This window comes from Tupaia chinensis, unplaced genomic scaffold (genome assembly GCF_000334495.1).
Source record: "Tupaia chinensis unplaced genomic scaffold, TupChi_1.0 Scaffold000259_1, whole genome shotgun sequence".
Lineage (NCBI taxonomy): Eukaryota > Metazoa > Chordata > Mammalia > Scandentia > Tupaiidae > Tupaia > Tupaia belangeri.
In genome coordinates this window covers 772,212-798,683 of record NW_006159739.1, presented here as the reverse complement: position 1 = coordinate 798,683, position 26,472 = coordinate 772,212, and the positions used below count along the sequence as shown (strand labels likewise).

General features: G+C 56.7%; 1 protein-coding gene and 1 long non-coding RNA gene across 2 annotated transcripts in view; one reads left to right on the top strand and one right to left on the bottom strand.

Annotated features, from left to right (window-relative positions):
* Positions 1-26,472, bottom strand: part of LRP8 (LDL receptor related protein 8) — a 95,329-nt gene that overhangs the window by 50,207 nt on the left and 18,650 nt on the right. The window contains exon 4 of the mRNA XM_014588127.2: positions 3,127-3,249. Coding sequence (XP_014443613.1) covers positions 3,127-3,249 — 123 coding nt within the window. The remainder of the gene's footprint in view (positions 1-3,126; positions 3,250-26,472) is intronic.
* LOC102484589 (uncharacterized) lies at positions 918-2,363 on the top strand. Its single transcript, XR_334661.3, has 3 exons — positions 918-1,256; positions 1,942-2,010; positions 2,134-2,363. It is a non-coding gene; the product is annotated as an uncharacterized LOC102484589 (long non-coding RNA).

Here is a 26,472-nt window from a genome sequence, read left to right as displayed (position 1 = left end):
TTTTTAAGAGAGATTTTTGCTATAGGGCATGTGTGCTTGCCAGAGAGACAGAGAGACAGAAAGCGAGAAATCACTCCCTGAGGGGATGGCCACATCACAATCCTTTCTCCTCCACCCATCTTGGTCACAAACGCACATGCGCCTGGTGTGAGTTTTAAGCCACCAGGTCCGGAACTCGAAATGCAGTTGACCACATGGGAGTCCAGCGACATAACCATTATGCCATCTGCTGGTCCCTCACTTATGTATTTTAATACCATTTTTTCCCCCAGAGAATTTTGTTATAGGATGTGTGCACTCACAGGAGAGACAGAGAGACAGAAAGCAAGAAATCACCTCCCAGGAGGGATGGCCATGCCGCAATCACTTCTCCTCCATTCTCCCCTTGGAATTTTGGGCATGCACATACAGCGCCCAGTGTGAGTTTCAAGCTCCTGGGTCCGAGACTCAAACTGCAATCAGCTATGTGGAAGTCCAACACCTTAACCACTATACCACCCACTGGCCCCTATATTCTAATAAACTGTTATGCCGGGGGAGGGCTTGAAATCAAAATATAACAATAAAAATGATACTGCCATTCACTCCAACTTCAACACCTGCATTTTCTCATTTGATCCTGGTAAACGCAAGTATCAGTACTCCCATTTTAAAGGGGAATAAACTGAGGCTCAAGAAGATTGAGCAACTTGCCTGAGGTCTCACAGGTTAAAGGACCCAAACCCAACTACAATATATTGGATCTGAAATGCACTCACTATGCTTTACTGACTATAATCTTTCTTTTAGGCATGGGGAGTGGGCCCTATCCTGGGAGCTGGCACAGCCCCAGGAACCTGGTAGGCTATGGAGGTTGCTATGGCAACGCCAATTAAATGGACAGCGGGTCAGCTGCCAGGTTCTTGTTCAGTTGGGAAGCTGTGAGCAAGCCTGCCACCAGGTCCCGCTGCCCCAAATTCTGCCCACGCCTCAAAGTCCCACTTTGGGCTGCCCTCCTGCAGGGCAGCTCTTCTCACCCACTGCACAGAAGTGGGGATCCCGAGCCTTGTGTCCCAGGTGGGCACAAACAAGGGCGGAAGAGAGCCTCAGAATACTGAGTTTAGGAACCAGAACTGTGAAGCCTTGGAGATTCTGGAATGTTAGAAATCAGGCCCAGAGTGGAAAGGTATGCAGAACCTCACAGCGCATCCCTGGGACAGCTCACAGGAGCATCGGGCTTATCTCGGGGGGTGCTGTCTCGGCTGCTGCTCCCACAGGTACCCCGTCACATCGCAGAGGGTTTGAGGGGCCTGTCTTGGTCACAGGAGGGAGACCGCCATGAACAAGCGGTGGGTCCTGATGCTAGTCTGTGTACTGCTCTGGGCCTCCAGTTCCTCAACTGTCAAATACAAGAGGGCTGGGCGGGCAGGGGTGAGGCGGAGGGCCCCTGCACAGGCAGCTTGAGCTGGAACAGCCAGAGGAAGAAAGGCAAGGGAGCACTGGGCAGGGCACAGAGGGGAGGGACGGCGAGAGGGAAGACGAGAGGGATGAGCACGGGTGGGGGACCCTGAATGGGGAAGGATGGAAGACTAAAAGAGACATCAACCCAGAGACAGGGCTGGGGGACAGTAGAAGCGTGTCCCTCAGGCAGCAAGGCGGCCCCCAACCAGTGACTACACAAGGCTGCCTCCCCCTCCCCTCCGCCCAGTGTCTGGGGTAGCTGCCGAAGCAGGGTACTGGAGCTGGCCGGCTGCAAGGGCGGAGAAGCTCCCCGTGGCCACAGCCTTCCTCCCTGTGTGCGCACCCCAGGCCGCACCAAAATTGACCATTATTGGCTGGGCAGTAGTGCAGCCTGCTGCAGCCTCAGTTTCCTTCTCTCTGAGTGGGCCCCCACCTCCTTCCCAAGGTTGCCATGAGGATGAAAGTCACAGTGGGCGTGGCGGGGCTTTGTTCCTTCCACAGCTCAGGACAAAGCACTGGGCTTCCCTCCTGCCCAGGCGCCTCCAGGACAGCATGGCGTTTGGCTAGCTGGTGAGGAGAGGATGGGGCCCGTGCACGCCTGGGGAGGGCAGGGGCAGCTGTACGAGGAAATGAGGGACCCATTGTCTCGGGCGGGGGTCGCTTCTGCTCTCTCTTTCTCTTTCACTCACACAGAGACTGGTAGCTCTGTTGCTAGGAGACAAGGAAACCCAGTTATCACCCGCCACAGCCCTAGATGGGACTCTGGCCTCATTGTCCTGCTTCTGCCTCTGGGGCAACTGTTACCCCTAAAGAGGGGCTCCTGGGTCCCCGCCAGCCCCACCATCCTCCACGTGCTCCCCCCAAGTCTTTTGTCTCAGGCTCACGCTGCTGAAGCTCTGCCTCCAGACCACTGGGTCTTTCCCCGCCCCCTTCTCATCTCCTTTTTAATTTAACAAATGTCACGGAATGACCTGCCTGGTGTAAGTTTGCTTTGAGGATTAGGGCCTGGAAGAGAAATCATGGTGAGACAAAGCCCTGAGTGTGAGAGGCGGGCCTGGGGCTTGCTCCAGCTCTTCACCTCACTCCTGGCTGTCTCTGCCACGTCCCAGCTGGCCACAGAGGCTTGGGGCTCCTGAGCTCAGCCCACCCCAGGCAGAGGGAAGCGCTGGAGCCTCAAAGTCCTGGCTGGGTGACCTTGGGCAAATCTCTCAAGCTCTCTGGGCTTCAGTCTTCCTTTACAAAGTTCAGACAGCAATAGCGCCTGCCTCCTGAGACTGCTGTGGGGAGGAGAGGAATTAGTGCAGGGCTCAGCACAGCGCCAGGCCCACGGTCACGGCTTAACAGGCACCAGCTGCCGTGAGGCCCTGGAATCGTGCACAGGCTCCTCCAGCACAGTTGTGGGGGAGCCCAGAGGACGCCTTGTGCCCCAGGTGGGCACAAATGAGGGAGGAAGAGGGCCTCAGAACGATGAGTTCAGGAGCGATGGCTCCTTCGAGCTCCTGGTGCTTTTGGAATAGGGTCTGGCCTACGGGAAGAAATGAAGAAAGCCCTGAGACAGGGAACCAGGAACTGGCACCCACACACCCCTGCTGACCAGGAGCCCTCTGACGGCACAGCATGAAGTGTCAGCTGATCACCTCACAACCAACAAGGAAGAATGAGGGCGGCCCCCCACCCAGGACTCACTGCAAGTGGCCTCGGACTCATCGGAGCCATCGGGACACTCCTCCTCGCCGTCACACTTCCACCGCTCGGGGATGCAGTGGCCGTTGTCACAGGTGAAGTCGCTGTCCGCACAGGTCTTCTTGGCTGCAGGGCAAAGAGGAAAGCATGAGGAGCCTAGTGGGCACAGGAGGCTTGCCGAGGACATGAGGACAGGGTAATCAGAATGTGCTCGCTTTGAGGGCTGCATGACCTCCACGACCTCATTAGGCCACTGAGTGTCTCACAGTGAACAGGTGTTTACAGAGCCGCACGTGATGACAGGTAACACCTTGGCGCCACCCTCTGGGTCCAAGAGCTGGAGTCCAGCAAGGGTAACAGGATCTGCCACCATCCTATTACACACCTCTCTTCCTTCAGAGTTCAGTTCCACCATCACCACCTCCAGGAAGCCTCCCCTGACTTAGGGCAGGTGCTTTAGCCCCTTCAGTCAGTTCTTGGGCAAATCTGCTTGGCCCACTCCCCACAACCAGACCAGAAGTCAAGGACCCTTTAGCAAGCAAGAGGAAGCTTAGGATCATGACTCTTCAGAGTAGATGACGACTCGGTGGCAAGGTTAACGAATTATTTTGTGTTCACTGGTGGGAAGACACCCACAGCTGTTCCCGCCCCCTGGCACATACAGCAGGCAGGGGGCGATCTCCAGGCTACCATGGGGAACTGAATCCTAGCTCTGCCTCCTCCAGTCCTGTGACCTTGGGGATGTTACTTCATCTCAGAGCCTCTGTTTTCTTATCTGTATAATGGAGAGAGAAAACCCAAAGAGCTGAGAGAAGTAATGAGTTCTCATTTATGAGGAGCACGCCGCAGGGATGCTGGCACGTGGCAGATGCTCAGTAAGTAGCAGCTATTGCTGTTTTCATGGTCTGAGTCTTAATTAGAAGCCAAAGAAAGCACAGGGGTGTTCTGTGCCCACGCGGAGGATGGAGCAGGCTGAGCTGGCACAGCTGTGAGCAGAGCTGGGGTAAGAATGCGGGAGCAGCCCCAGCCCAGGTCTCTGTTCCCCGCATGCTGCCTCCTGGATGCCTGGATTTGAGTCTTGGCTGTGCTGTTCCGCTTTATGCCTTTCGAGCACTCACGGTCCCTTTCTGGCCCTCAGTTTCTTTATCAGGAAAAGGGACATGACTTGGTGATTTACAATCTTTTCAACGGGACATTTGCTGTACGTCTGTGTTCTAGATACATTTTCTTTCTTTTTTTCTTTTTTTGGAGAGGTCTTTGCTACAGGGTGCATGTGCTCTCCAGAAAGACAGAGAGACAGAAAGCAAGAAATCACCCCCCCTCCCCAGGGGGGATGGCCACGCCGCAGTCCCTTCTCCTTCATTCTCCTCTTGGGATCTTGGGCACGCACGCACACGCACTTGGTGTGAGTTTAAGCCACCGAGTCTGGGACTTGAACCACAGTCAACTACGTGGGAGTCCAGCGACATAGCCATTACGCCATCCGCTGGTCCCTCTAGATACATTTTCTTCATTGTCCTTAGAAGGAGCTCTCTCTGTATGTGCGGGACAAGAAGAAATGAGGACTCAGAGTCGACTGCAGATGGGCAGCCCATGGTGGGCAAAGGGGCAGGCCCAGGCAGGGGTAAGACCAGCTCTCCTGTCTGGCATCAGGACGGATCAGCCACACAGCACAGAGGTGCCTGCATGGAGGGCCAGGTTCCCCTGGATAAACCTGGACCCATGACAACTTGCCTTTGCTCAAGGACTGACCAGGGCAAACTAAGGCAGCATGGTCACTTTCAGGTCTGGAATGAGAATAAACCACCATCGGGAGTGCAAGCACACGGACGAATTCGAAGTCAGAGCTGGGACTAAATTCTGGCATAGCCACCTCCTCACTGGGTGACCCAGGGCAAATGAGGCAATGGCTTTCCCATGCAGCCTTGCCACAAGGACAAAGGCAACATGGCCCCCTAGGGGGTCCCAGTGAACATCCACTGTCAGTGTGATGAGCCCAACAGTCCCTCCTCAGGAGGCCAGGCAGGCCCGGCCGTGACAGCCTGCACTGTCGGTGTACTGAGGCCATGTTGGAGCTTGGGCTCAAGCCCTGACCTACCCTAAAAGGCAGGCATGGTGGCATACACCTATAGTCCCAGCTATCAGGAGGCCAAGGCAGGAAGATGGCGACACAGCGAGTGCCTGTCTTAAACAAACAAAAAGGGGCCATGTCAGCCCTGCTAGGAGATGAGGCCAAGCAGCCGCTCTAAGGCTGTCAGAGTCGGCCATGCAGGACCCTCATGCTCCCGGCCTTGGCTCGGGTTCCCAGGGCAATTCCCCAGCTGGGCTGGAGGCCGTGGCTCCGTTTCTAGGGATTTATGTCTCCCCATGCCAGTTTGCCCCCTGGACAATGGCCACCTCTGTGAGTGCCTGCACCCCACGCCTAGGAGTGATAGTCCAGGGGCTAGGACATCACCATCTGGCGCCATGGCAACAGATGGGCTGCCACCGCCAACTCAGGATTCCAGAGGGCAGCGAGGAGGAGCCGACCCCAGGGCAAAGTGGGGGAGAGTGGGAAACCCAGGGCCCAAGGCCGTGGGAGCCGTGGTTTGTAACAGAACAACCCGAGGAGGCCAGGGATCGCCTGTGGCCAGCCTGACTTGCTTGTGGGTGGTGTGACCTTTGCAAGGTACACAACTTCTCCCACATCTGCATTTGGGGACATAGCCTAGCCTCAGGAAACAGATTATTGTGAGGAGCCCATAGGCTAAGGGGCGGTGCCTGGGCCTTACAAATGGAAATGCAAAAAGGTGCGAGTCCAAGGTGTGTTGAGTCACAGCCCTGGCCGTAGTCCCACAGGCAACCCTTACCAACCCTCGGAGGCTGGTGCCGACTGGCTTCTCAGACCCCCGTCTGTGGTCTTGAGAAATCATGATGATCACTGAGTGTCCCCAACTTCCCCTATCCAGAGGCATCCTTCGAGACAGCACGCCTGCTCCACGTGGTCCTTCACTCCCCATCCGTGCTCATCCTGTGGCCCCAGGGCGAGAGGCTGAGGGGTGTTTCCAAAGGTCAGTCAGGGCTGCCTGATGCAGCTGCCCCTTGACGGTCAGCATCCCACACGTCAGGGTTGAAGCGTTCTCATTTTACAAGCCCGAAAGCTAAGGTCCAGCGAGACCAGACAGCTCAGGCTCACGCCTGCCTGTGAGAGGGCAGCATGAACCTCGGTAGCCACCCAACCAGCCCAGGGGTTGGGGGGGGAGGCTTCCTGGAGGAGGGCATTGTGGAGGAAGGGGGCAGGAGAGCGGCAAGCGGCGTTCCAGGAGGATGGCAGAGCCTGCTGAGCAGTCACTAGGGACCGGGGAGAGGGCAAGAGGCAGGGGGCCAGTTCACCCTGCCTGGCACCAAGCTGTCCGTCAGGGCCTGGCTTCCTCGAGCTCATCAGAGACCCATCCAGCCTTGTGCTAAGCTCGGGCCGCTGTGCTTAGAGCAGCCAACAAAACCCATGGCTCCACGCTGCTAGGGCTCTCCTTGGGATTCAGTGAGGCCGTGCGACATGGACGACGCTCCTAGCAGAGAAGGGAGGGCGGGGGGCAAGACAGGGAGCTGGGGGCATCCACCTAAATATGTGGGGTACACACATTTTCTCCCTTAGTGAGCCATGATGCCCAAAGCTTAGTAAAGGCCCTGAGGAGGCCTGCAATAAAGACTTCTGGTGGACGGTTTCCTCCAGAACTTCCAACTTGCTTTACCAAGGGACTCCTATTTTAGATGTCACATCAATTCATTTCCTGGAAAAAAAAAAATAAAAAGTGGTCCAATGAGTCACACCCAGGAAGATGTGAAGAGAAGATGAAGCCCAGAGAAGGGCCTCTTGTCACATGACAGAGTCTGTCTCAGGCTAGTTCCATCATGGTGGCCATGAAAAGTGGAAGAACATAGTCCAGAGAGAAGCTGAGGGGACCCACTGGGAAGACTGCGGTCCTCAGAGCAGGGACATGTTTAGAGGAGGACTGAGGATGGGGACAAGGAGGGGACAGGAAGATGACGGGTGTCAGGGATACAGGCTCTGTCCACTCTCTGGTCTCTATGGCCGGGTCTTGGGCCCCAGGGAGCACACTCCGAGAGCACAGCAGACTCACAAGACAGCTGGATTCTAGCTCATCGCTTGCTGAGGGACCTGGGCAGGCCCTTCCCCTCCCAGGGTGGTCAAGAGACTGGGAGAGCAGAGACCTTGGAGCCCAGCGCACAGAAGGGACTCGGCTGTTCCTGCTTCCTCTCCCAGGCCTGGGCCAACACCGGGTGGCCTGGCTCCGGCCCTGCAGCACAGCCTTAAGGCAGCTGGGCCACTTGTACCCAGGGTGGGGAGATGAAAGGGCTGCCCCCACCCCCTTACCCTTCTGCAGAGCTCGCCAGGCCCTGGCGTTGCCAAGACGACTGCTGCCAGCTGAAGGAAGATCCGGGGTGGGGGCAGGGGGCGTGCCAGCCCGCCCCTGGCCTACTAACCTGGCAGGCAGATTTAAATGACAGCCCAGGAAGCTGCTATTAAACTGTCACCCCAGTCAACAGGACGACAGACCCCAGTGTTCTCTGGCTGCAGCAACAACACAGCAGGAGTGAGAGGGGGAGGAGATGGTGGCCTGGGGCAACCTGCACCCCCTCCCTGGCCTGCCTGCAGTCCACCCTCTGCCAGAGCCACCCTCTCAGGCTGTGGCGGGTCCTGGCACGGGGCTGGAGCATGGTGCAGGGCCTGGCAAACTTCATTCTTTAACCTGAAGTGGAGGAACCCTTTACCCAAGCACAACTCTGGCATATAAAGCTGGTAAAATGGAGCTGCCCTGTAGGACGTGGGTGGGGAGACTCCACTGGCTTCTTCATCAACCCCGTGACCGCCCGCTGGGGCCACCACGAACCTCCGGGATCCACAGCACTGGGTCCAAACCCTAACTCCGCCCTGGACCCGTGCTCCTAAAAACCCTAGTGGTAGAGACCCTGTGGGTCATTATAACACAAAGCAGCTGCTGTGCGTCTCAGGTTCTACGAGGGACCCAGGTTCTAAGCCTGCAAAGCCAGCGAGACTCTGCTTTGCCCACCCTAAGCCCCCGTGACAGTGGAGTCAGCACTAAGCTGCCAGTGGCCCTTAATTCCATCCTTGGAAGGGACTATTTCTCTACATCCAGGCGCCCACAGACCAATGACTGACGGAAGGCACAGTTCCCAGTGTCCTGATGGCGTGATGTGACACAGAGAGCCTGTGCCTGCTGGGGGTGCGAGGCAACTCGGCTCCTGGCTCCTGGCACTTGAGGTTGGGCCACCACCAAACATCAGTGGGTGACATTTGAGTTCACTCTCTCCCCTCCACTTTCATCCCACCTGGGGAAAATGAGGAGTCAAAGAAGCCCCAGGTGCTGAGAAGGGGTGAAGAGTTTGAGGAGGAGGATGAAAGAATTAAGGGGTGGTGGCGAGGGCATCTTTTAAGCTGGGAAAAGTTTCCCACAGAATTTTCTAGGCTCTCTCGTGGCCTGATCCATTCTACTAAGGAGCTATACATTTTAACCAAATCATAAGGAAAAAAGAGAGAAATAGAAGACAAGAAAGAAAGAAATAGAAAAAGAAAGAAAATCCCAAACATCAAGATGTCAAAATGAAGTAGGCAGGGTCAGGAGGACAGAGGGAGGGCATGGGAGCAGCCATAGGTAGGTCCTCCTGAGCTGGGCTGAGGGACTCCTGGGGGGTCAGGACAGCACGATGTCCCGTGGCCATGGCAGAGGACACAGGTGTCACTCCATGAGCTGCCCATACCACGTGTCCCAGATGAGGAGCTGGGTCCCCACACCACCCTCTGGCAACCTCAGTGGGGACCGTTACAGGGAGGTAGCATGCGCTAGACGGACAGGAGCCCCAGGAAGGAGGGGCTTGAGCAGGACTTGCAGGGTGAACCCATGGTCCAGGGCTCTCCCTGACGTCCGCAGCCTGGGTGTCATCTGGGCCCCCAATGCTCGTTTCCTTGATTTCAGTGTCTCCCTCACATAGGGTTGGTCAGCAGACACTCCGAGAAAGCAAACACTTCTAACAGGCCGTGTGACCCCTTCCCATTGGGGGCCTCAGTTTGCTCATGGGAGCGGATCTTTCAGGACTCCCTCTAGTTGACATTCGGGATCTGCGAACCAGTGACACGGACGGGTGGCGGTTCCTGCTGCTGCTCCAAGCCCCTCCCAAAGGGCCACCTGAGGCTTCCCATAGCCAAGTCCCTCCTCCACGTCCCTGCACATCCCAGCTGCTCTTGGACACTGCCTGACCCTGGCCCCCTTGTCACCAAGGCAAGCTCAAGGCCTTGCTGGGGTATGTGGGACTCCTTGTCGCCACAAGGAAGATGAGGGTCTCCAAGGGACAGGCGACAAAGGCGTCTTCCTGTCCCAGTGATTTGTGGATGCAGGAGGTATTGAACCAGTGACAGCTGAGGGGGCAGGGGGAGACGGGGAGAGGTAGGTGGGGTGGGATCAGCGGGGGTCCCAGGCTGGCGCCTGCACAGGGACCAATCATGGTGCACGGCTCAGAGAAGCAGGCAGCTCCAGAGAACACGGCCACTCTGCCTATCTCCCAGGCATGGGCCACCTGCACCCGGAATTGGGGCTCTGGGATTATAGATCCCAGCCTTACAGCCCCCTCCACTTGGGCAGGGAGCACTTGACCTCCCCCAGTGGGAACCCATCCTTCTCTGACCAAGGGACCTTCCTGTCTAACCCTGCCAGCCCATCAGAAGCTGAGGGGTCCATGGCTTTGCCTGCCTTGAGCAGACCCTGGAGCCCACCAAAGGCCCCACATTCCAGGCCTTGTTCTCGCCACCAGCCCACTACGGAACGATCCCATCCAGCCCCACTCTGCTACCAACACACTTTGTGATGCTGGGCAGGCCTCTCTGGGCTCTCAGTCCCACTAACTATGAGTGAGGAGCCCATGGCTCCCAGAGCAGAACTCTGCAGCCAGAGCCAAGGAGGACAGGCTCGGGGAGGAGAACTGAGATCCCTCAGGGGGCAGGGCAGTGGACTCAGGGCACTCTGGGCACTCTGGCCTCTGCTCTCGGCGGTAATGTCAGGCTGCTGCCCTCCACCCACTAGGCAGAGGCTGCCCAGGCTGGAAGGCAAGCCCTGGCTATGTGGAAATGCAGATTCTCTCACCAATTAGGCTGGTAGGAGAAGCATTTCTCGAGAAGAGCCCCATCGGCACATCCTGGTGACAAACGGGCAGTGACACCCTGTTATTGGGAAATCCATCTCCTGGGGTGCCCCTCTGTGCTGGGCTCCTTGTCAGGGAATGGGGGCAGGCTGCACCCAGGAAGCTGGGACGAGCTCTCCAGTTCCACACTGGCCAGCCAGGGACCCTCGGCCCAGCAGGAAGCCTGTGCCACAAAGGCCGCTGGTCCATCTGGTGAGAGGTTACGAATGCCGTGGTGGTTGAGGCCCTGGACCCCCACCTGGTTGACTGTGGTTCGAGTCACAGACCTTGCTTTCTCACTCTTTCTCTCTGTCTTTCTGTCTCTGTCTCTCTCTGGCCAAATTGAACAATAACAATAAATACAATTTTAAAATTCTTAAAAAAAGGACCAGCAGTTAGTGTAATAGCTATGTCGCTAGACTCCCATGTAGTTGACTGCCGTTCGCATCCCGGACCCGGTGGCTTAAAACTCATGCCAGGCATGTGTGCATGCCCAAGATCCCGAGAGGAGAGCGGAGGAGAAGGGATTGCGGCGTGGCCATCCCCCCTGAGGGGTGATTTCTCGTTTTCTGTCTCTCTGTCTCTGTCTGTCTGGTGAGCGCACGTGCCCTATAGCAAAAACCTCCCCCCCCCCCAAAAAAAAAATTCTTAAAAAAAAAAAAAAAGAATATTTCCCTGAAAATGGCCTGGGATCCTGGCTCTGCTCTGCATCCTCTGTAGAAGTCCCTTGCCTTCTCCGGGCCTTGCTCTCCTCCCCAGCGTGACGGATTAGACAAGATGAGCTCTCAAGTCTCTTTCCTTTTTAGGTGTGAGGTCACCCACCACCCGGCCCAGAGTGAGCCCAACAATGGGAAAGAACTATGGCTTGGTCCCAAAGTGCTCACAGTGCACCCCATGGTTCCAGGTCAGGGGCTGTAAATTCCCAGTAGTCAGCGTCCCCCCTAAGGCTGTTCCATAATCAGAGAGCTGACTTTCCTTGTCCTGCTCCCCTCTCCCCTAGAATACGACCACGTGCCTCAGCAGGATACCAGGAACCTTCCAGCTGCCCCTCTAACTGTTCTGGCCCAACTACGGCCACCACCTGTCTCCTGCCCCAGCTTGGCGGTCACGGACAGACCATGAGCTTTCCCACCGGGTGCCTTTACTCCACCACATGGAAACCCCTTCTTCCACCTCCACCCAGCAAGTCACCCATCTCTCCAGTCCAGCTCGAGTGTCTCTGTTTATAGTGTCAGAAATGCCCCCCACTTCAACAAGGCAGAGATGAGTGGGCCCCAGCCTAGGGCCCTCCGAGGTCCAGAGCACCTCAGGTGGAACATCAACAAGCTCGATTCCCCACGGGTTTAATTTGCCGCCATATTTTGTCAGGCCGGGCTGCGCCAACCCTGGCAGTCAGTGCCGAGAAGAGCTGCAGCCCTGCTGGACAGCACTCATTTCCCTGCCGATGGCCAGAAAAGCCACGGGGGCCCTCTGCCATCTAGGGTGGTCTCAGTAAGTCATCCCAGTAGTTCAGCAAGCTGCAGACACAGGGTCAGGCCTGGGAAATAGCCAGGGAGATGGCTGGGCCCTCGGCTGCCAGAAAGCCTTGCACGAGACTTCTCTGGGGGAGTTCCACAAAGCCAGGCCTGGGCTGGGGAAGGGAACGGTATGGGCCTCTGGGGCTCTGGACACTACTGCAGGCTGCCTCAACCTCCGTGGTGACCTAGGACAAGTCCCTCACTCTTCTGTGCCTCGGTCTCTTCATCTGGACATTGGAGGAAAAAGGATTTCAAGGGCCCATCTGGGGTATCCCCCAAGGTGAGAGTGAAAGGGACAGACAGCTGACACCCCAGGTGTGAGCCAGTGCAGTCGGCACCGGCTGCAGGAGGGGGCAGTGTGTCACCAGGAATGGCCCAGCATGTGGCTTAGCATGGTGCTCACAGAGAGAGCAGGGCTGAAGGAAGGGCCACAGAAGCACCTCTGCTCACAAGAGTGGACCACAGGGGTGATGGGGACAAGGAGACTGTCTTGTCGAGAACTCGGCTGAGCCCAAAAGAAATTCAGCAGGCGGGGCCTGGCTCCTGGAGTTGAGTGACAGGTTTGAGATGCCAACCCCAGCCTTTGGCCTTGCTCCTCAGGACAGCCCTGGAAGATGAGGGAAGAGGCAGGGTCACCACCTGCTTTGAGAGATGAGGAAGGCTAGCCCTTAAGTGGCAATGATGGTCCCAGGGTCTCATCGTTTGAGGTGGGACCAAAACTCAGGTCTTATCCCTAATGCCAGGCAGGAAAGGAACAAATGAAAGGGGGACCTTCTTCCATAAAGTCTGGAGCCCAGCTGAGGAAAGTGCTCAAACAGAGCAGCCACACCCCAGCCATGGCAAAATGGTCTTGACTGGAACCGAGGGTGCAGAGCCGCTGTGTTAAGGACCTGGCACTCTCTGGACCTCAGTGCCCTCAGCCAGAGCCTCCCTTCTCCTCTAGGGCGGGCTGCTGGAGGGCAAGGAGGCAGGCCCGAAAGAGGGAGCCTCAAATCGGACCTCAAAGAAAGGGATGACTTTGGCTGCCAACAGAGGGGACCGGGAAGCCTGCCACGAGAAATCTTGTTCGATCCAGAAGGAAAAGGTTGATTCTAAAAGCAGATAGCGGAGGCTGTTTCTGGATTCTTAGTGTATTTTGGAAGGAAATGGGGTCTGGTCTCCAAAAGTGTAAGCATGGCCCACAACGGCCACCCAATGGCAGGCTCCTGGGAGCTCCGGAGTGGGAGGTCTGAGAGATCCTTACATCGCAATGACTAGCCTATGGCTTACGGTGTCCAGTTTGGGGCTAAGAGCAAGTGACTGTTGAGGTCTGGGAACAAGCATTCCTTAACCTCTCGGAGCCTCAGTTTCCTCGCCTGTAAAATGGGGCTACCCACCATCAGGGCTAACAATGAAAGCAGATTCTAGATGTTGAAGTGACACAGTCAACTCTACAGCCCCTCATGGCAGGGGGCTTCTATCAACGCTGAGGCTTATTTCTTACCGCCACCACCATTCCCCTCACTATGCCCCTGCCGGTTTGCCTGCTGGGACTCTGGGGGAGAGGTGAGCAGCCTTCTTGCAGAGATGGCAGAGGGCTAGAGGCAGAGGGGCAAGGGACTTGGCTCAGAGGGGAGAAGCTTCTGGGTCCCAGCAGGGCGCTGGGGAATGACCAGTCCACAGGGCTCAGTGGGATGCTCAGGAAGAGCCAGAGGCAGCTGCAGCAGCACACACCTGGAACTTGGGTCTGGAGGCCACTTGGCCTAGCCCTCGCATTTCACTGCTGAGGAAACCAGGCCAGAGAAGCCTGCACTAACCCCAGGTCGCACTCCCAAGGTGCGACCTCAGCAAAGCAATTACATTTCCTCCCAAGGCTTAGCCCGGAACAGAACTGCAGTTTAAGACATACAGTCATGAAATAGCCTTAGGGTCACAGAACAGAATCTCCACCTCTCAGGGGCACCCTCGACTCTTAAATGACACAACTTAAAAGTACGGGGCTGAAATGACAGGCCCATGGACGCAGACTCACAGACACTTTCCCACTTTGAAATCCCAGAGGATCTTCGTCTCACAAACAGAACAGAACCCAGGAGCCTCAAGTCATTCTCACCCAGGAGCTGGCGGTGGCAAAGGCCTGCGCCTTCCCTCCCAACCCAAGCAGTCCAGGGACCCTCTGTTCCCAGCGCTGACATATGGCCACTCTACCCTCTTGAAAGCGCTCAGCCACAGGGGACTCAGTCAGCAGTGCCGGCTGGAGGCTGGACACGTTCCGTCCTCTTGAACAGGGAGGGATATACGTTCTCGACAGGAGATCCCCACTTTGTACAAATGGATTTTTCACCCCTCCTTGTTCTTTGGCTCTGGTCGGAAAGATTCCCAGGGAAGTGGAAAGGAGCCCAGAGCTGCCACGAAATGACTTTACCAGCAGACAGGCTGGTAATAGGTTTCGGTGGGAAAAAGGAAGGAGAGGGGCGATTAATTCCAACTTGCTATGCGATAAAGGAAATTAAGGCATAATACTGAGGAGGCAGCAGCTCGACCAACCTGTGTGGAATACCAATTACTGCAACTTCTCTAAATTGCTAGGAATAAAGAGAAAACCCCAAAAGAGAGTGTGATTGTGGCCCAGGGCTCATCTGGATTAGGCTGTTTGTTTGCCCTGGCACCCTAATGATGGGAATGAGGGAAAATTCCCCGTTTCCCGGGAGACAGCTATGCCACTGCGGGGGAGGAAAGGCAGGCCCACGCGTAGCCACTGGACGGCTTGGCAAGGGCACAGGGCAGGGGGTGTCCGCAGGCTCGCTTCAGGGGGAACCAGGTGCCAGAGCCTCTCCTGCCCAGCCCTCTCCAGGAGGCACATTCTGAGTGGGGACCACCTGACTCCTGCTCAGGTGGGAGGGCTCGGGTCTTTGCCGCCTGTGGGAAGCCAAAATAATCAAGCTGGGGGCCTGTTGGGTGCCAGGGACCCTGGTAGGTGCTGGTAAATCTTGCAGTTAGCTAGACCTTCAGGGGGTGGCCTAGTCTTGGGGTGTTGATCCTGGGATGGCTGGAGCTGGGACCTGGCTGAGACCACTCACCACAAGGCAAGCAGTGTGGGCAGAGTTCATGGTCTCCAGCCGCAGCTGGGCACACTGGAGAGACAAGCCTGTGAGAGGTAAGGAGAGAAAGAGTGGGGTCAGGTGCCCAGCAAACCCCCACTTTCCACTGGCACACTGGCCCAGACCTCAGCCACCCCAGCCTCCTTAGAGTCCCTTACAGCATGAGTGCCCCAATATGACAGGTATGACAGGTCCCACCAGGGCTTGCAAGGAGGGGCAGCCACTTCTGAAAGGCCTGGCCTGTGAGCGTGGCCTGCTGCCCCAGGACGACTCCACTCACTTGGTGTTGCCTTCACCGCACATTTCCCGCTCACACAGAGCGGGGAGTCAGGTCTGTTGCCTCCTATGGCCCTTCTCTTACCAGAGGCTAGTAAAGAATCCAGGGCTCACATCCTGGCTTGGTCCCCTGCCAGCTCTGGGATGTGACCTCAGGCAGGTCACCTGACCGCTCTGAGCCCGAGTTTTCCTCATCTGGAAATGTGAGGGTAAATCCTGACTTGCAGGAGAGCCGGATGACAGGTAGTATTATTGGGGGCCTAGCAGCCGGTTCTTCTCTAACTTATTTTCTCTACATATAATGTAGCAAGGTGGGGCCATCAGCCGGTATGGAGATTAAAGTGCTGGACTCCACATGGCTGAATGCAGTTTGAGCCCTGGACACAACAGCTTGAAAATCACACCAGGCATGTGTGCATGCATGCTCAAAATCCTGCAAGGAGAGTGGGGAAAGGGTTGTGGAGAGGCCATTCCCCTAAGGGGGTGCTTTCTCACTTTCTCTGTCTCTCTAGGGATAGCACACACGCCCTATGGCAAAAATCTAAACAAGTAGAGGGGCTGTTCCTCGGAGAAAAAGGTCAAGACGGATGGAGCTAGCCAGGCAGCCAGCCGGGCTCACAGGGCGGGCTGTTTCAGAAGCCGCTTCCCCAGCTAACCCTAGTGATTACAAACGGGAGTGGGGTAGATCTAAGACTAGCTGTGTGGTTGCACAGGCAGCGCCAGCCACAGGAAGGAGGAAGGTCCAGCCTTGACGTGCTGCCTCCACCCCCCACACTAGTCTCTCTCAAGCCTCCCAGAGGGCCAGAGTCCTAGGATGGTCTCTCCCCACTCATCGCATGGCTGAGCCTAGGGAGAATAGTGTGGGGAGGGGAGGAAAGCGGAAGGTGCCCCACCACCCATTTCTGGTGAATGCTGCGCCTGTCCAAGGTCAAGTCCATGCAAAACCTTGCTGGGAGAGCAAGGTGCTCGATGGGCACTTCTTTATTCTTCGGGAGTTGGGAGTAGAGGGTCCTGCTCCTCCATTCTACTGGGAAGGCTTCCACAACCCCACCTGGGATTCCAACTGTCCCATCTGCTATCTTTCCTACGAGTCTAGAAGCTGGTCGGAGGCAGCGTAGTCTGCACTGGCCAGGACCAAGGGTATGTGGAGGGCGTGTGAATAAATGAATGAATATGCGCTGTCGTGGAACCACAGGGATTTACAGCCCGAGATATGAACCGTATTTACCATGCAGCACTCCACAAAGATAGTAAACAATAATTGTTAAGCACTGCTTTAAAACCCTCCATTTATGATCATGACCCAGGACTTAGTTTGTTCCAAGTTCTCTCCACATGGATGGCGCCTCCACAGTCTTCTCCCTGATATATGAACCACCTCTTTTTTCTCCCTTCCAAAGACAGCAGTACAATACCGAGAACAGAGCCAGGGGTCAGGAGGCCTCAGTTCTGGTTGTAATTTTGCCCCAGAGCTGCTGTGTGTCCTTGAGCAAGCCCTTTGCCATCTCTGGGCCTCTGTGTCACCACCTATTGGATGAAGGGTGGGTCCCCCAGCTCTCTGATCCCTGCTGCTGCTCTAGTCCATTGCCATGAGCCACATGAAGACAAAACTAGCAGCCAGGAATATGGCTCTAGGGAAAGGTTTGCAGCCTACAAGGTGCGGAAGGCGCCAGCCCATCTGGGACCACCTCCTGGCCTGCTTCTCAGCGTGCCAGCCTTCCTCTGTCTTCTTCACCTCACCTCACCTCAAAGTTTACAAAGGCCTTTGAATACACCTCCTCATTTAGTTCTTACAATCACCCTGTGAGGTTCAGAGGGACAGGATGGACCCAGGTCACACAGCAAGTAAAGTGGCCCTTCGGGCCCAGCGTACTCGAACTGCTGTGTCTATGAAATAGGAAGAACACAGGACCTGCCGTGGCAGTCCTGACCTGCCCCAAGCAGCACTGAGAAATGAGGGTGCTATCCTCTCAGGAACCTCTCCTAGCCACCGTGACAGCCCAACAGCGTAAAGATGCCGATGGCGCACAATGCTGGCCGGCAGGTGGTCCACTGGAGCAGAAAGACCACCACATGGGAGCCCCAGGGCCCGGGCTCCTGTCTTAGCCCTTGCATACAGCTCCATGCTTGAACAGGACTGGGTTTCCCCAACAGTCAAATGATGGACGATAGACGAGGACTCCTGCCCTGCCCACCTTCAAAGGCCCGCTGTGCAACTTGCTAAACCCACCCTGTCACGCCTTCTGTGACATCCCTCCCCAAGAGACCCATGCCCTCCCTGCACACAGCACGGCCTGACTCGCTGCACCAAAAAGCCAGGCCTGGGCACAGACCACACTCACAGAAGTGTGCTCAGACAGACGTGCAAACGCTCAGGCGTGTGCACACGGCACACGGGTGTACAGATGGGCACATGTGCACACAGGGAGACACACTCGATGTGCACCACATATGAACGCACTCAGGCACAAGGCCTGGCTGTGCACATGAGGCGGCACACATACTCACACATGCACAGGTGGCTTCATATGATGCTCACTCACACTGCAGACAAATATGCATAAATTTTCCTGCCTCTCCCGTGACAGCCAGATGGTGGGATTCTCCCACAGGGCTACCATTTAATGCTCTAATTAATTAAAAAAAAAAAACAAAACCTTCTAGGTACCCAAAGCCTGAGTTTGTTCCAAATGCCCTCAGCATGGCCAGTGGAGGGAAAGGAAGGAGGTCGAGGAGGGAAGCAGGACCCAAGGAGAGGGGGTCCCACTGCACCCAGGAGAGGCCATACCCCTCCCTTGGTGGGGCAAGGGGGAAGGGCCAGAACATGGGCTTAATCCTGGCTCGAGAAGTATCTCCACAACCCAGGCCAGGAAAGGACTCCCTCCCCAGCACCCCTGGCAGGGTGGCCTGGCTCTGTCTGCACTCCTCAGGAGACGGGAGCTCAGTCCCTGTGGAGGCTGCCGGGTCTCCCGTTGGATTGCACTGCAGTGAGGTGTTTACGGACACTTGGGTGGGCTCAAGGCTGCATGTGCGAATCCAAATGCACCTTTACTGAGCCCTACTGTGTGCTGAGCATGCTGTGTGGTGCTGTGGGAAGAAACTGAAAGGACCAGGAGGTGCACGAAGCTCTGAGCTGCTTTGCAAGGCAGGGATGAGGTGGAGAGCAGAGGAGTGGGTGCAGAGAGCTTGCACTGCTCTGAGTCCTCGCATATATGCCTCCAGTGAGGGGGAGTTCACTACCCCTCCAGGTAGTCCACTCCAAGAGGCCCAGTTAGCCTCTCTCAGGTCTCCTGGGGAGCCCAGCGCCGTTCTCTGGGCCACAGGGTCCCAGAGGTTCAGGCTAGCCGAAACCACACATCACTCACCCTTCAGGCCTCTCCTCTACCTTGCCGTGGGCATAGTCTTTACAGCCGAATGTTTGGGAAAATGCAGCAATAAATTTACCGCCTCACTTATGAGTAATTTGCTGTCAGGAGCTCTGCGTAAGCAGAGGGCTGAATTAACAAGGCTTAATTAACATTAATGTTGTGACAGATCTCAACCAGAGTCGGGAAATCCCCCTTCTCTGCCGCCCAGGCCCTTGCCTGCTGCTTCCCAGCTCGTGGGGGAGGTGAGAGGCCCAGAGAGGGCTCTCGGAGCTGCTGACAGACGGCACTAGGGCTGCTCTTCCTCAGGATTAGGAAGGATCAGAGGCTCACAGATCAGCACAGGAAGCCAGGAGCCTCTGCAACTTCAGTTCCGAAAGAGCTCTTAGACTAAGTCCTTGCTTGGTGCAGGGGCTAACACATAGGCTCAGACTGTAAGACACCAAGATTGGAATCCTGCTACTTCCATTCACATGCTGTGTGAGCTTGGGTGAATGTCCCCATCTCTCTGCGCCTCACCATCTCCAACAGCAAAGGGACAGGACAGGGCTGGCCCCACAGTGCAGTGGTTAAGCACCATGTATAGGAAAGTGGATTCCATCATGGCCAACCACAGTTTGAATCCCAGCCCCAGCAGCTTGAAAAAACACACTAGGCATGTGTGCGCATGCTCAAAATCCTGAAGGGATGGAGAAATGTAGGAAACAGGAATATGGCGTGATCTCACCCATTAGACGGTGCTCTCTCTCTTCCTCCCTCTCTGGCAATCACACGTGGTCTCTGGCAATAAAATAATTATATTTTTAAAAAAGAAACACTTTATTTAACTTTATTTATTTAAATTTGACCAGAGAGGAACAGAGAGAGAGAGAGAGGATGTGAGAAAACAAGCCGCCAAGTCTAGGACTCAAACCATGGTCAACCATGTGGGAGTCCAATGCCTCAACCATCATACCACCTGTCAGCCCCACAATAAAATCATTTAAAAACAAAAGAATATAATTTTTAAAAAAGAGGACAAATCCCACAGGGCTGTTAAAGAATCCACGAAGTCATGCATGGAGAGCAGAGGGGCGAGGTTACTGTGATTCCTGGGTGTCGTGCTCATTATCTCATTTAATCCTCCCAATCTGTTGAGGCGGGGACTGCCATAACCCCATTATGCAGATGAGGAGGCCATGGCAAGGTGGGGGGAGGTGTTTGACCAACTCACATGCTGTGTAACCCTGGTGGGTGACCTCCTCACACAGTAGGTGGCCAGTGAGGGGATCATAGCCACCTACTACACACACTAACAAGAGCCCTCAAAGGCCCAGAGGCTGGGTGAGGGGAAGGTCAGGCCGTGGGGACACTGTGAATGGGCACGGGGCCTGGCGGTGATGTCTGTGGGATGAATCTGTGAATAACAGAGGGAGGGGTGAAGCCTGCTCTTTGACTGCATGTCTCCCCAGAGTGGTCCAGCTGCCTGTCTGTCAGCCAGAGCCTTTTCCGAGTCAAACCCCAGAGTCCCAGCCTGGGTCAGGGGCTCTGAGGGAGAGAGAGATACTGTAGATGTGGCGGGAGGTGCACCCTCTGCTCTCAGGATTGATCCCACCTCCTCCTCCTCTGGTTTTCCCCAGGGCAGCCCACTCAGCCCTGGCCGGGGCAGGCACGAGGCAATTCATCATTAGGACTGCCATGTTAGTGTTAATGTGGAGCGCGCCACTGACCAGACCCACCTTCAGGCAGCAGCAGGTAGGAGGCCAGCCCCGCCCAGCGACGCCAACTCGTCACTAGAGAAGATGGCAGCCCGTACTCCTCAGACCCCCAGTGGGTTCCCTGCACACACTGAGGTCAGTGTCCTGTCCTGTCAGCTCAGGGGCCTTGGCTCCACCCAGAGCACACCACAAGCTGGCCTCCAGGGTCCAAGAGGAGATCTGGGTCCAGGTCCCCCCATCTTACTGAAGAGGCTACCCCCCCCCTTGAAATCCTGGTGTCAAGGATCTGCTAGAATAATGTGGGAAGGAGGGAGGACGTAGGCTGGGGCAGGGGCAGATTCCACCTCCAGAAGAGCCTTGGGGGGCCCCCTCAGCCCTGCCACAACCTCCTGCTCTGGGAGGCCTTCCCAAGCCACCACCCGCTTCCCACCTCTGACACAGACGTTTACTAGCTATACAACATGGAGGGAGCCTCTCGTTACCCTCTGCCCCGTATTTCTCCTTGTGAAGTGGGTGTGGGGACTAAATGAGATACCACCTGGCACAGAGCGAAGGCTCAGAACCTGACCTCAAGGATTACCAGCAACCGGGGATTACTCAGGGGCCACTGAGGAGCTGGGCAGGCTCACAGGGACTGCTGGTCTCTACAGGGCTGCTCTGAAGCAGCAGGATCACCCAGGGGCTCTATGAGGCCCCGGTGGGGGCCCATGAGGACTCTTAGGACGAAGGCAGAAAGAACTTTCTGGAAAGCTTAGAAAGAACCACCTTATGAAGGAGGAGTCTCCATCCCAGGAGGTGTGCAAGCAGGGACCTACTCAACGAGCATTCATGTGAGGAGCTCTTTGTTGGGCACTGGGGGGCCTGCTCACCCAGGTACTGTGTCAGAGCCTGGAGGAGATGCGGCAGGCCCTTTGTCATGAACGAGGGCTTGAGAAACCCCCAGGCGAGCGCAGTAAGGGGCTGAGCTCTGGCCTGGCAGCCAGGTTGGGCCCCACCTGCTCTGAGCGCCTGACGCCCTCTGTGACCCTGAGGACTTTTTTTTCTTGGCCCACCCTGTCTTTAGCTCAGCGCCGGCCCCCGGGGTGAGACAGGGGTGGGCAGCAGGTGTCCTTGGCGTGAGGGCCTGCTGGCAGCAGGGCACAGAGGACAGAGGAGGAAGGGGAGCTGTTGCTGCCTGAGCGGGGCAAGGGCACGGCCAGTCCCAGACAGGTGGCAGCTCACCCTTTGCCCACTTTCCTGCCCCACAGCACCACCCCCCAACAGCTCCTGGGGAGCTGGCTCCAAGGAGGCCCCACAGCCAGACCACCAGCTGCTTCCCCCTCCCCACACAAACCCTGGCCACAAAGCACCCTCCCCCAGCTCTGCCCGCCTGCGGTGACAGCCTCTTGGCACCAGCTCTCCCCTTCCCTCCATCTGTCAGGAATCGGTGCAGACAGACTGTGAGAAACCACAGAGGAAGTGGCGGGGCTGCTCGGACCCCTCCCCTCCCCCCACTCTCTCCACCTCACTCCACCCCACCTCGGGCTCTCCCTGCCTCCTGTGTCTCTCTCTTCTCTTCCATCTGTCTCCATCTTTTCCTACTGATGAAGACGTCGACGGTAGGCATGGAGAGGGGAATAGGACCAGTCCGCCAATGACCCCCGACTCAGTCACCACGCGCCTCAAACCCAGTGTGGCCACCCTGGTCTCCTTTCTCCCCACCCAGTAGGGAGTCAGGTCCTGTGAGCTCAAGACCTCGTGGGTGCAGTTGTTCCTGTGGGCCCACTTCCCAAGGGCTACCAGGAGTCTAAAGGCAACACGAGCAAAGGGCTTTGGCAGTGGGAAAGGCCTTGCCGGAGGCAAATGGCCAGAGTCCCAACTTCTTCCCATTTCCTGTGGGACTGGGACCTCAGAACTGCCTTCCTCCGGGGGTCATGAGGACAGACAGAAAAATGCCTGGAAGAGCACACATGGCAGCAGGAACCCGTGGCAGGGCCCTCATGGTATGAGTCCCATATTTATGTGTGGTGGAAAGAGCAGAGAAGATGAAACCAAGGTCCAGAGAGGGCAGGTGCTTTGCCGAGCTGGAGGCAGAATCCAGCAGTGGCCAGGTCGGGCCCTGTCCACACGGCACCCACCCAGGGTGCTTCCCCGGCTCGCCCACACCTTCTAATATGCCATTTTCCCCTTGATTTGTCCCTAAACGTGGGGGAAAAATCGACTTCATCTTTAAGTGAGCTGTGCCCAGAGGGCAGTAGCGTTCGTGGTAATGCAGAAGAAGCTTGCAATGACTTGGGACAGCAGGACTCAGCAGGACTCGGGACAGCAGCGGCCAGGGTTTAGGAGGAGGGCAGGTATGCTGCTCAAGTGCTCCAGTTTTTAGGGGTTCCTGAGACATGGGATTTTGCATTTTTAAGCGAGGATGGTTCCAGGCAGCCCAGGGTGAGTTGGCTGCCCGATGCGTGGGTGAGTACTTGGCAAAGCCAACACTGCTGCACAGATGTAGGGCAGCACATTCTTACTGAAAAGAGAACAAAGCTCCTCCTCACCTTCGCCCTCTGAGGCTTGACCCAGGGCTCCAGAGGCCTGGGGAGAGGAAGTTCTAGCCTAGCCGTAATTCAGGTCCCTTCAGGGCCAGGTCTGAGTGCACCCACAGGACAGAAATGCCCAAGGTAACAGGAGGGATCTTGATCCTCCACTCCCTTCACAGGGAAGGAGCCAGGCTTCAGAGAAGGTCTCACGTTGACCTAAGGGCCAGTGCTCCCAGGGAAGGGTCTGCTCTTCCATCTACAGGTCTCCCCCAGGTCCTGTCAGGCCACCTGACAGAGTAAACCCTCAGTGAATGTTGGCGTTAGGACTCGAAGGCCCGGTCTACACTAGGCACCTTGCTGGGGCGCACAGAAACATCGTGGCCGGACATATGCACCAAGATAAGCTGGCACCTCAGCAAGGGCAGGAGGGCACCGGGCACGTGCGATGCTCAGAGGCACTCCACTGCTCCCTCCATTGCCTTCTTCCTCAGGCCCTAGCTGTCGGTATGGATCAGACTCCTAAGATGGAGGAAATGCAGGGTTGGGGGAGCCCGGAGAAACCTCTGACCCCCACCCCCATCCTGGAAATGGTGACATTAGGAGTAAAAGGGGGACAAGCAGATGTGGGGACTTCCACAGGCCAAGGGAACTGCCTGCGAAGGGGCTGAAGCTTCCTCTTCGGGCATGGTTGCAGCAGTCCTGGGCTGGAGCGGGTGGGTGGGTGTTGGGCCCTGAAAGGCTCAGAACCTCGGTTAAGACTTGATCCTGTGACGGTGCATGTCGCCGCAGAGTGCTGAGCAAGGGGAAGCCAGAGCTTTGCATCTTTGGAGAATGGATTAGAGGGAGAGAACGGAGATTGGGTAGGTGCTGCCATGTGGTCCAGCAAGGCATGGCATGGCATGGCAGCGGGGCGGGAGAGGCCTGGACTGACAGGTAGGCAGAGGGTGAAATCTGATTTGAGGATCGTTAAAGGCGAGGCTTCAGGAAAGGGCAGCAGGGCCATGCTGACTCCCAGGGTCCTGACCGAGGTCCAGGCAATGCCTGTGGTGTAGACAGGTCTGTGGGGGCAGAGGAGATCGCCCCACAGCCCCGGATGCCTGTGCGCTACGCCACACATCACCACAGGAGCAGGCCACTGCTCTGCGACCCATGAGCCCGAGCTGTCTATAGAGATGCCACCATTACTTCCAGGCATGGCATCTCTGTCCTCACCCTCCCTCCTCAAAGCCCTGGGAGCAAGCCATGGTTATTACAGGGGGCAGCCACCATCTGTAGAGCCTGCGAATGAGCACCCCGCCAGCCCCATGGGGGGAGTCAGAGGCAGCGATGCCCAACCCCCCAAGCCCACACTGCAAGTTAGCTGAGCTTCCCCAAGCCTGGGGGCTGGAGCAGGAATCCAATAGGAGGGGACACTGGGCAGTTTTGGGGTGAAGGTGGGGAGCAGTCTCTATAAGCAGAGGCCCAGAAACAGATGGGCAGAGAGCTGGGATGGACAGCACAGACTTTCTAACAGGAGGAGCAACCAGGGGCAGGAACAGGAGCCCCCCTGTCCCAGGAGGTGGTAGGCACCCCACCCCAGCCCACCAGAGCTGCTGAGGCAACTCCTGCACTGGGATAGGGGCAAGGAGGCTGCTTTGGCCAAATGAGGATGCAGCCTCAGCCCCAAGAGCCGCTGCTCACTCATTCATTCACTCAACACACGCTCATGTGGGCGGGCCAGCTCTGTGCCAGGCCTGGACAGCAGGCACCAGGGATGGCTGGGGGGAAGCAGAGAAGCCTCCTCTCTCAGTCTTCCCCAGGCCTGGAGTCCATCCCTTCAGCCCTGGTTGCTCACATTCTGTGTCACAGGTCTGTGTCCTGCCCTCTAAGGGACAGAGCACCCTTACCTACTTGGACATATTTGGGGTACAGGGGTGAGGGCTGGGCAGGGCCAGACACAGTTACCCCACGCCTCCCAGAGGTCCCTGAGGCTCTGGGCTCATTTGCTAACGAGGCCCCTAGAAGGATTTTCCCTAATTAAACTGGGCCAGTATGCTACTGCCTGGGACCACAGGGTTGAACGGACGAAGGGGCCTTTCTGGGGGCTCCCTGACTCCTGGCACTTCACCCAGCAATGCAGCAGCCCAGCATGAGAGGGGACCCCTGAGGGAAAGACGGGAGATGGAGGTTGAAAGAAGCCTGGCAAGCTTGAATTAAGTATTGAGCACACACCGTCTCCACACCTAGGCCCTTTGGGCCCTCACTCACGTAATCACTCTATGTCCACCTTGAAAGGCAGGAGCTGTCAGCTCCATTTCACAGATGAGACAGTGCTCAGAGAGGTAAGGCGTGGGTCTGACCCTGGCAGCCTGCTGGAGGCCTCGCCGCTGTCTCCATATGAGGTGGGGGCCCTGGGCTTTTCCGAGTCACAGCGCCCAACCATCTATGCCCCCAGGAGAGGCTCGGAGTCAGGGCTGGGGCAGAATTTCAAAAGCTGCCCAAAGTGATTCAAAATATTGATTTGATCCTAGCTCCTTCCCAGTATGGAAGGGGAGACTGAGCCCCAAACAGCGGCAGGGACTCACCCAGGTCACATAATGAATAGGTGACAAGATGAGGTTACCTGGTTCCTGGGGGTGGGGCTGAGACCCTGGTGGAAACTGTAGATCAGTTCATTGTAGGTCAGTTAACCAACAACAGCGACAAGGGTTCAGGCCTCTGTTTCCAGAGGAGTGACCTCGGCACAGAATCTGCAAGGAGGAGAGGCCAAAAGCCCAAGGGAGGAGAGGTGATGCACCTGGGAAGAGGAGGTGGCTGAGAGAACAGGGTGGGGCACCTCTCTGCCCTGTCTTGGTCCAACTCAGTGTTGTAGGAAGAACTGGTGGGTCCCACATGCTGAGGGCAGAGGAGTTTTCTAGTTCTTTGCACAGGCTAGGAATGCTTTATTCCTGAGCAGGAGTCTGGGGTTCAGGGGCCAGGGACTTGCCCCAGCCTCCCGGCCAGGAAGCAGAGGGCTGTAGTTGCAACCTTGGTTTGGCACCGCACCACTGGCCCCTGCCCTGGAGAGTTGGGCAGGACAGAGGGGAGGGAGCCAAAGAGCATCGCACAGGCAGCTGGTACGAAGCAGTATGCGGTCTGCTCTGGCTGGCTCACAGGTATCAAGAATCAGCCCAGTCAGAGCTCAGCAAAAATAAATAGGTGGAAAAACCCTGCGTAGAGGTAGGCCCTGCTAATGAACGGCTGGTCTTCTGGATTTGTGCGAGTGTTGAGGCCACGCTCCTGTAAGGGTTGGGGCAGGAACCCTGGGGTTGATTTCACAGTCCCTGCCCCATCTTCTGCCTGGGCCTCCAAGGCCTCAAGGAATAGGGGGAATCCCCTGGAGCCCCCATACCTGAGGCTTGGCCATGGTAGGCACGCTGGGGCTGAGAAGGGCCTGGAGATGCCCCACTCCCAATCAGCAGAGACACAGGAGGGACAAGGACCTGACAATGGCTGCTCGGCAAGGTGGGAGCAGAGGTGTTCCCAGGCCACAGCCGTCTGTAACAACTACAGTGCACAGGGTGGGGGCCAGACAGAACGCTGCAGGCCATGGCTTAGGGAGAAGAGGCAACCATGGCAGGGGGGCAGGCTGGGAACAGAGATTGCTGGCAACTCTCCAGCCACCAATAATTCCCCATCACAACAGCCCAGCAGGGGGCTTTGGCTTGGTCTGGGCCGCCCGTGGAGGGTGT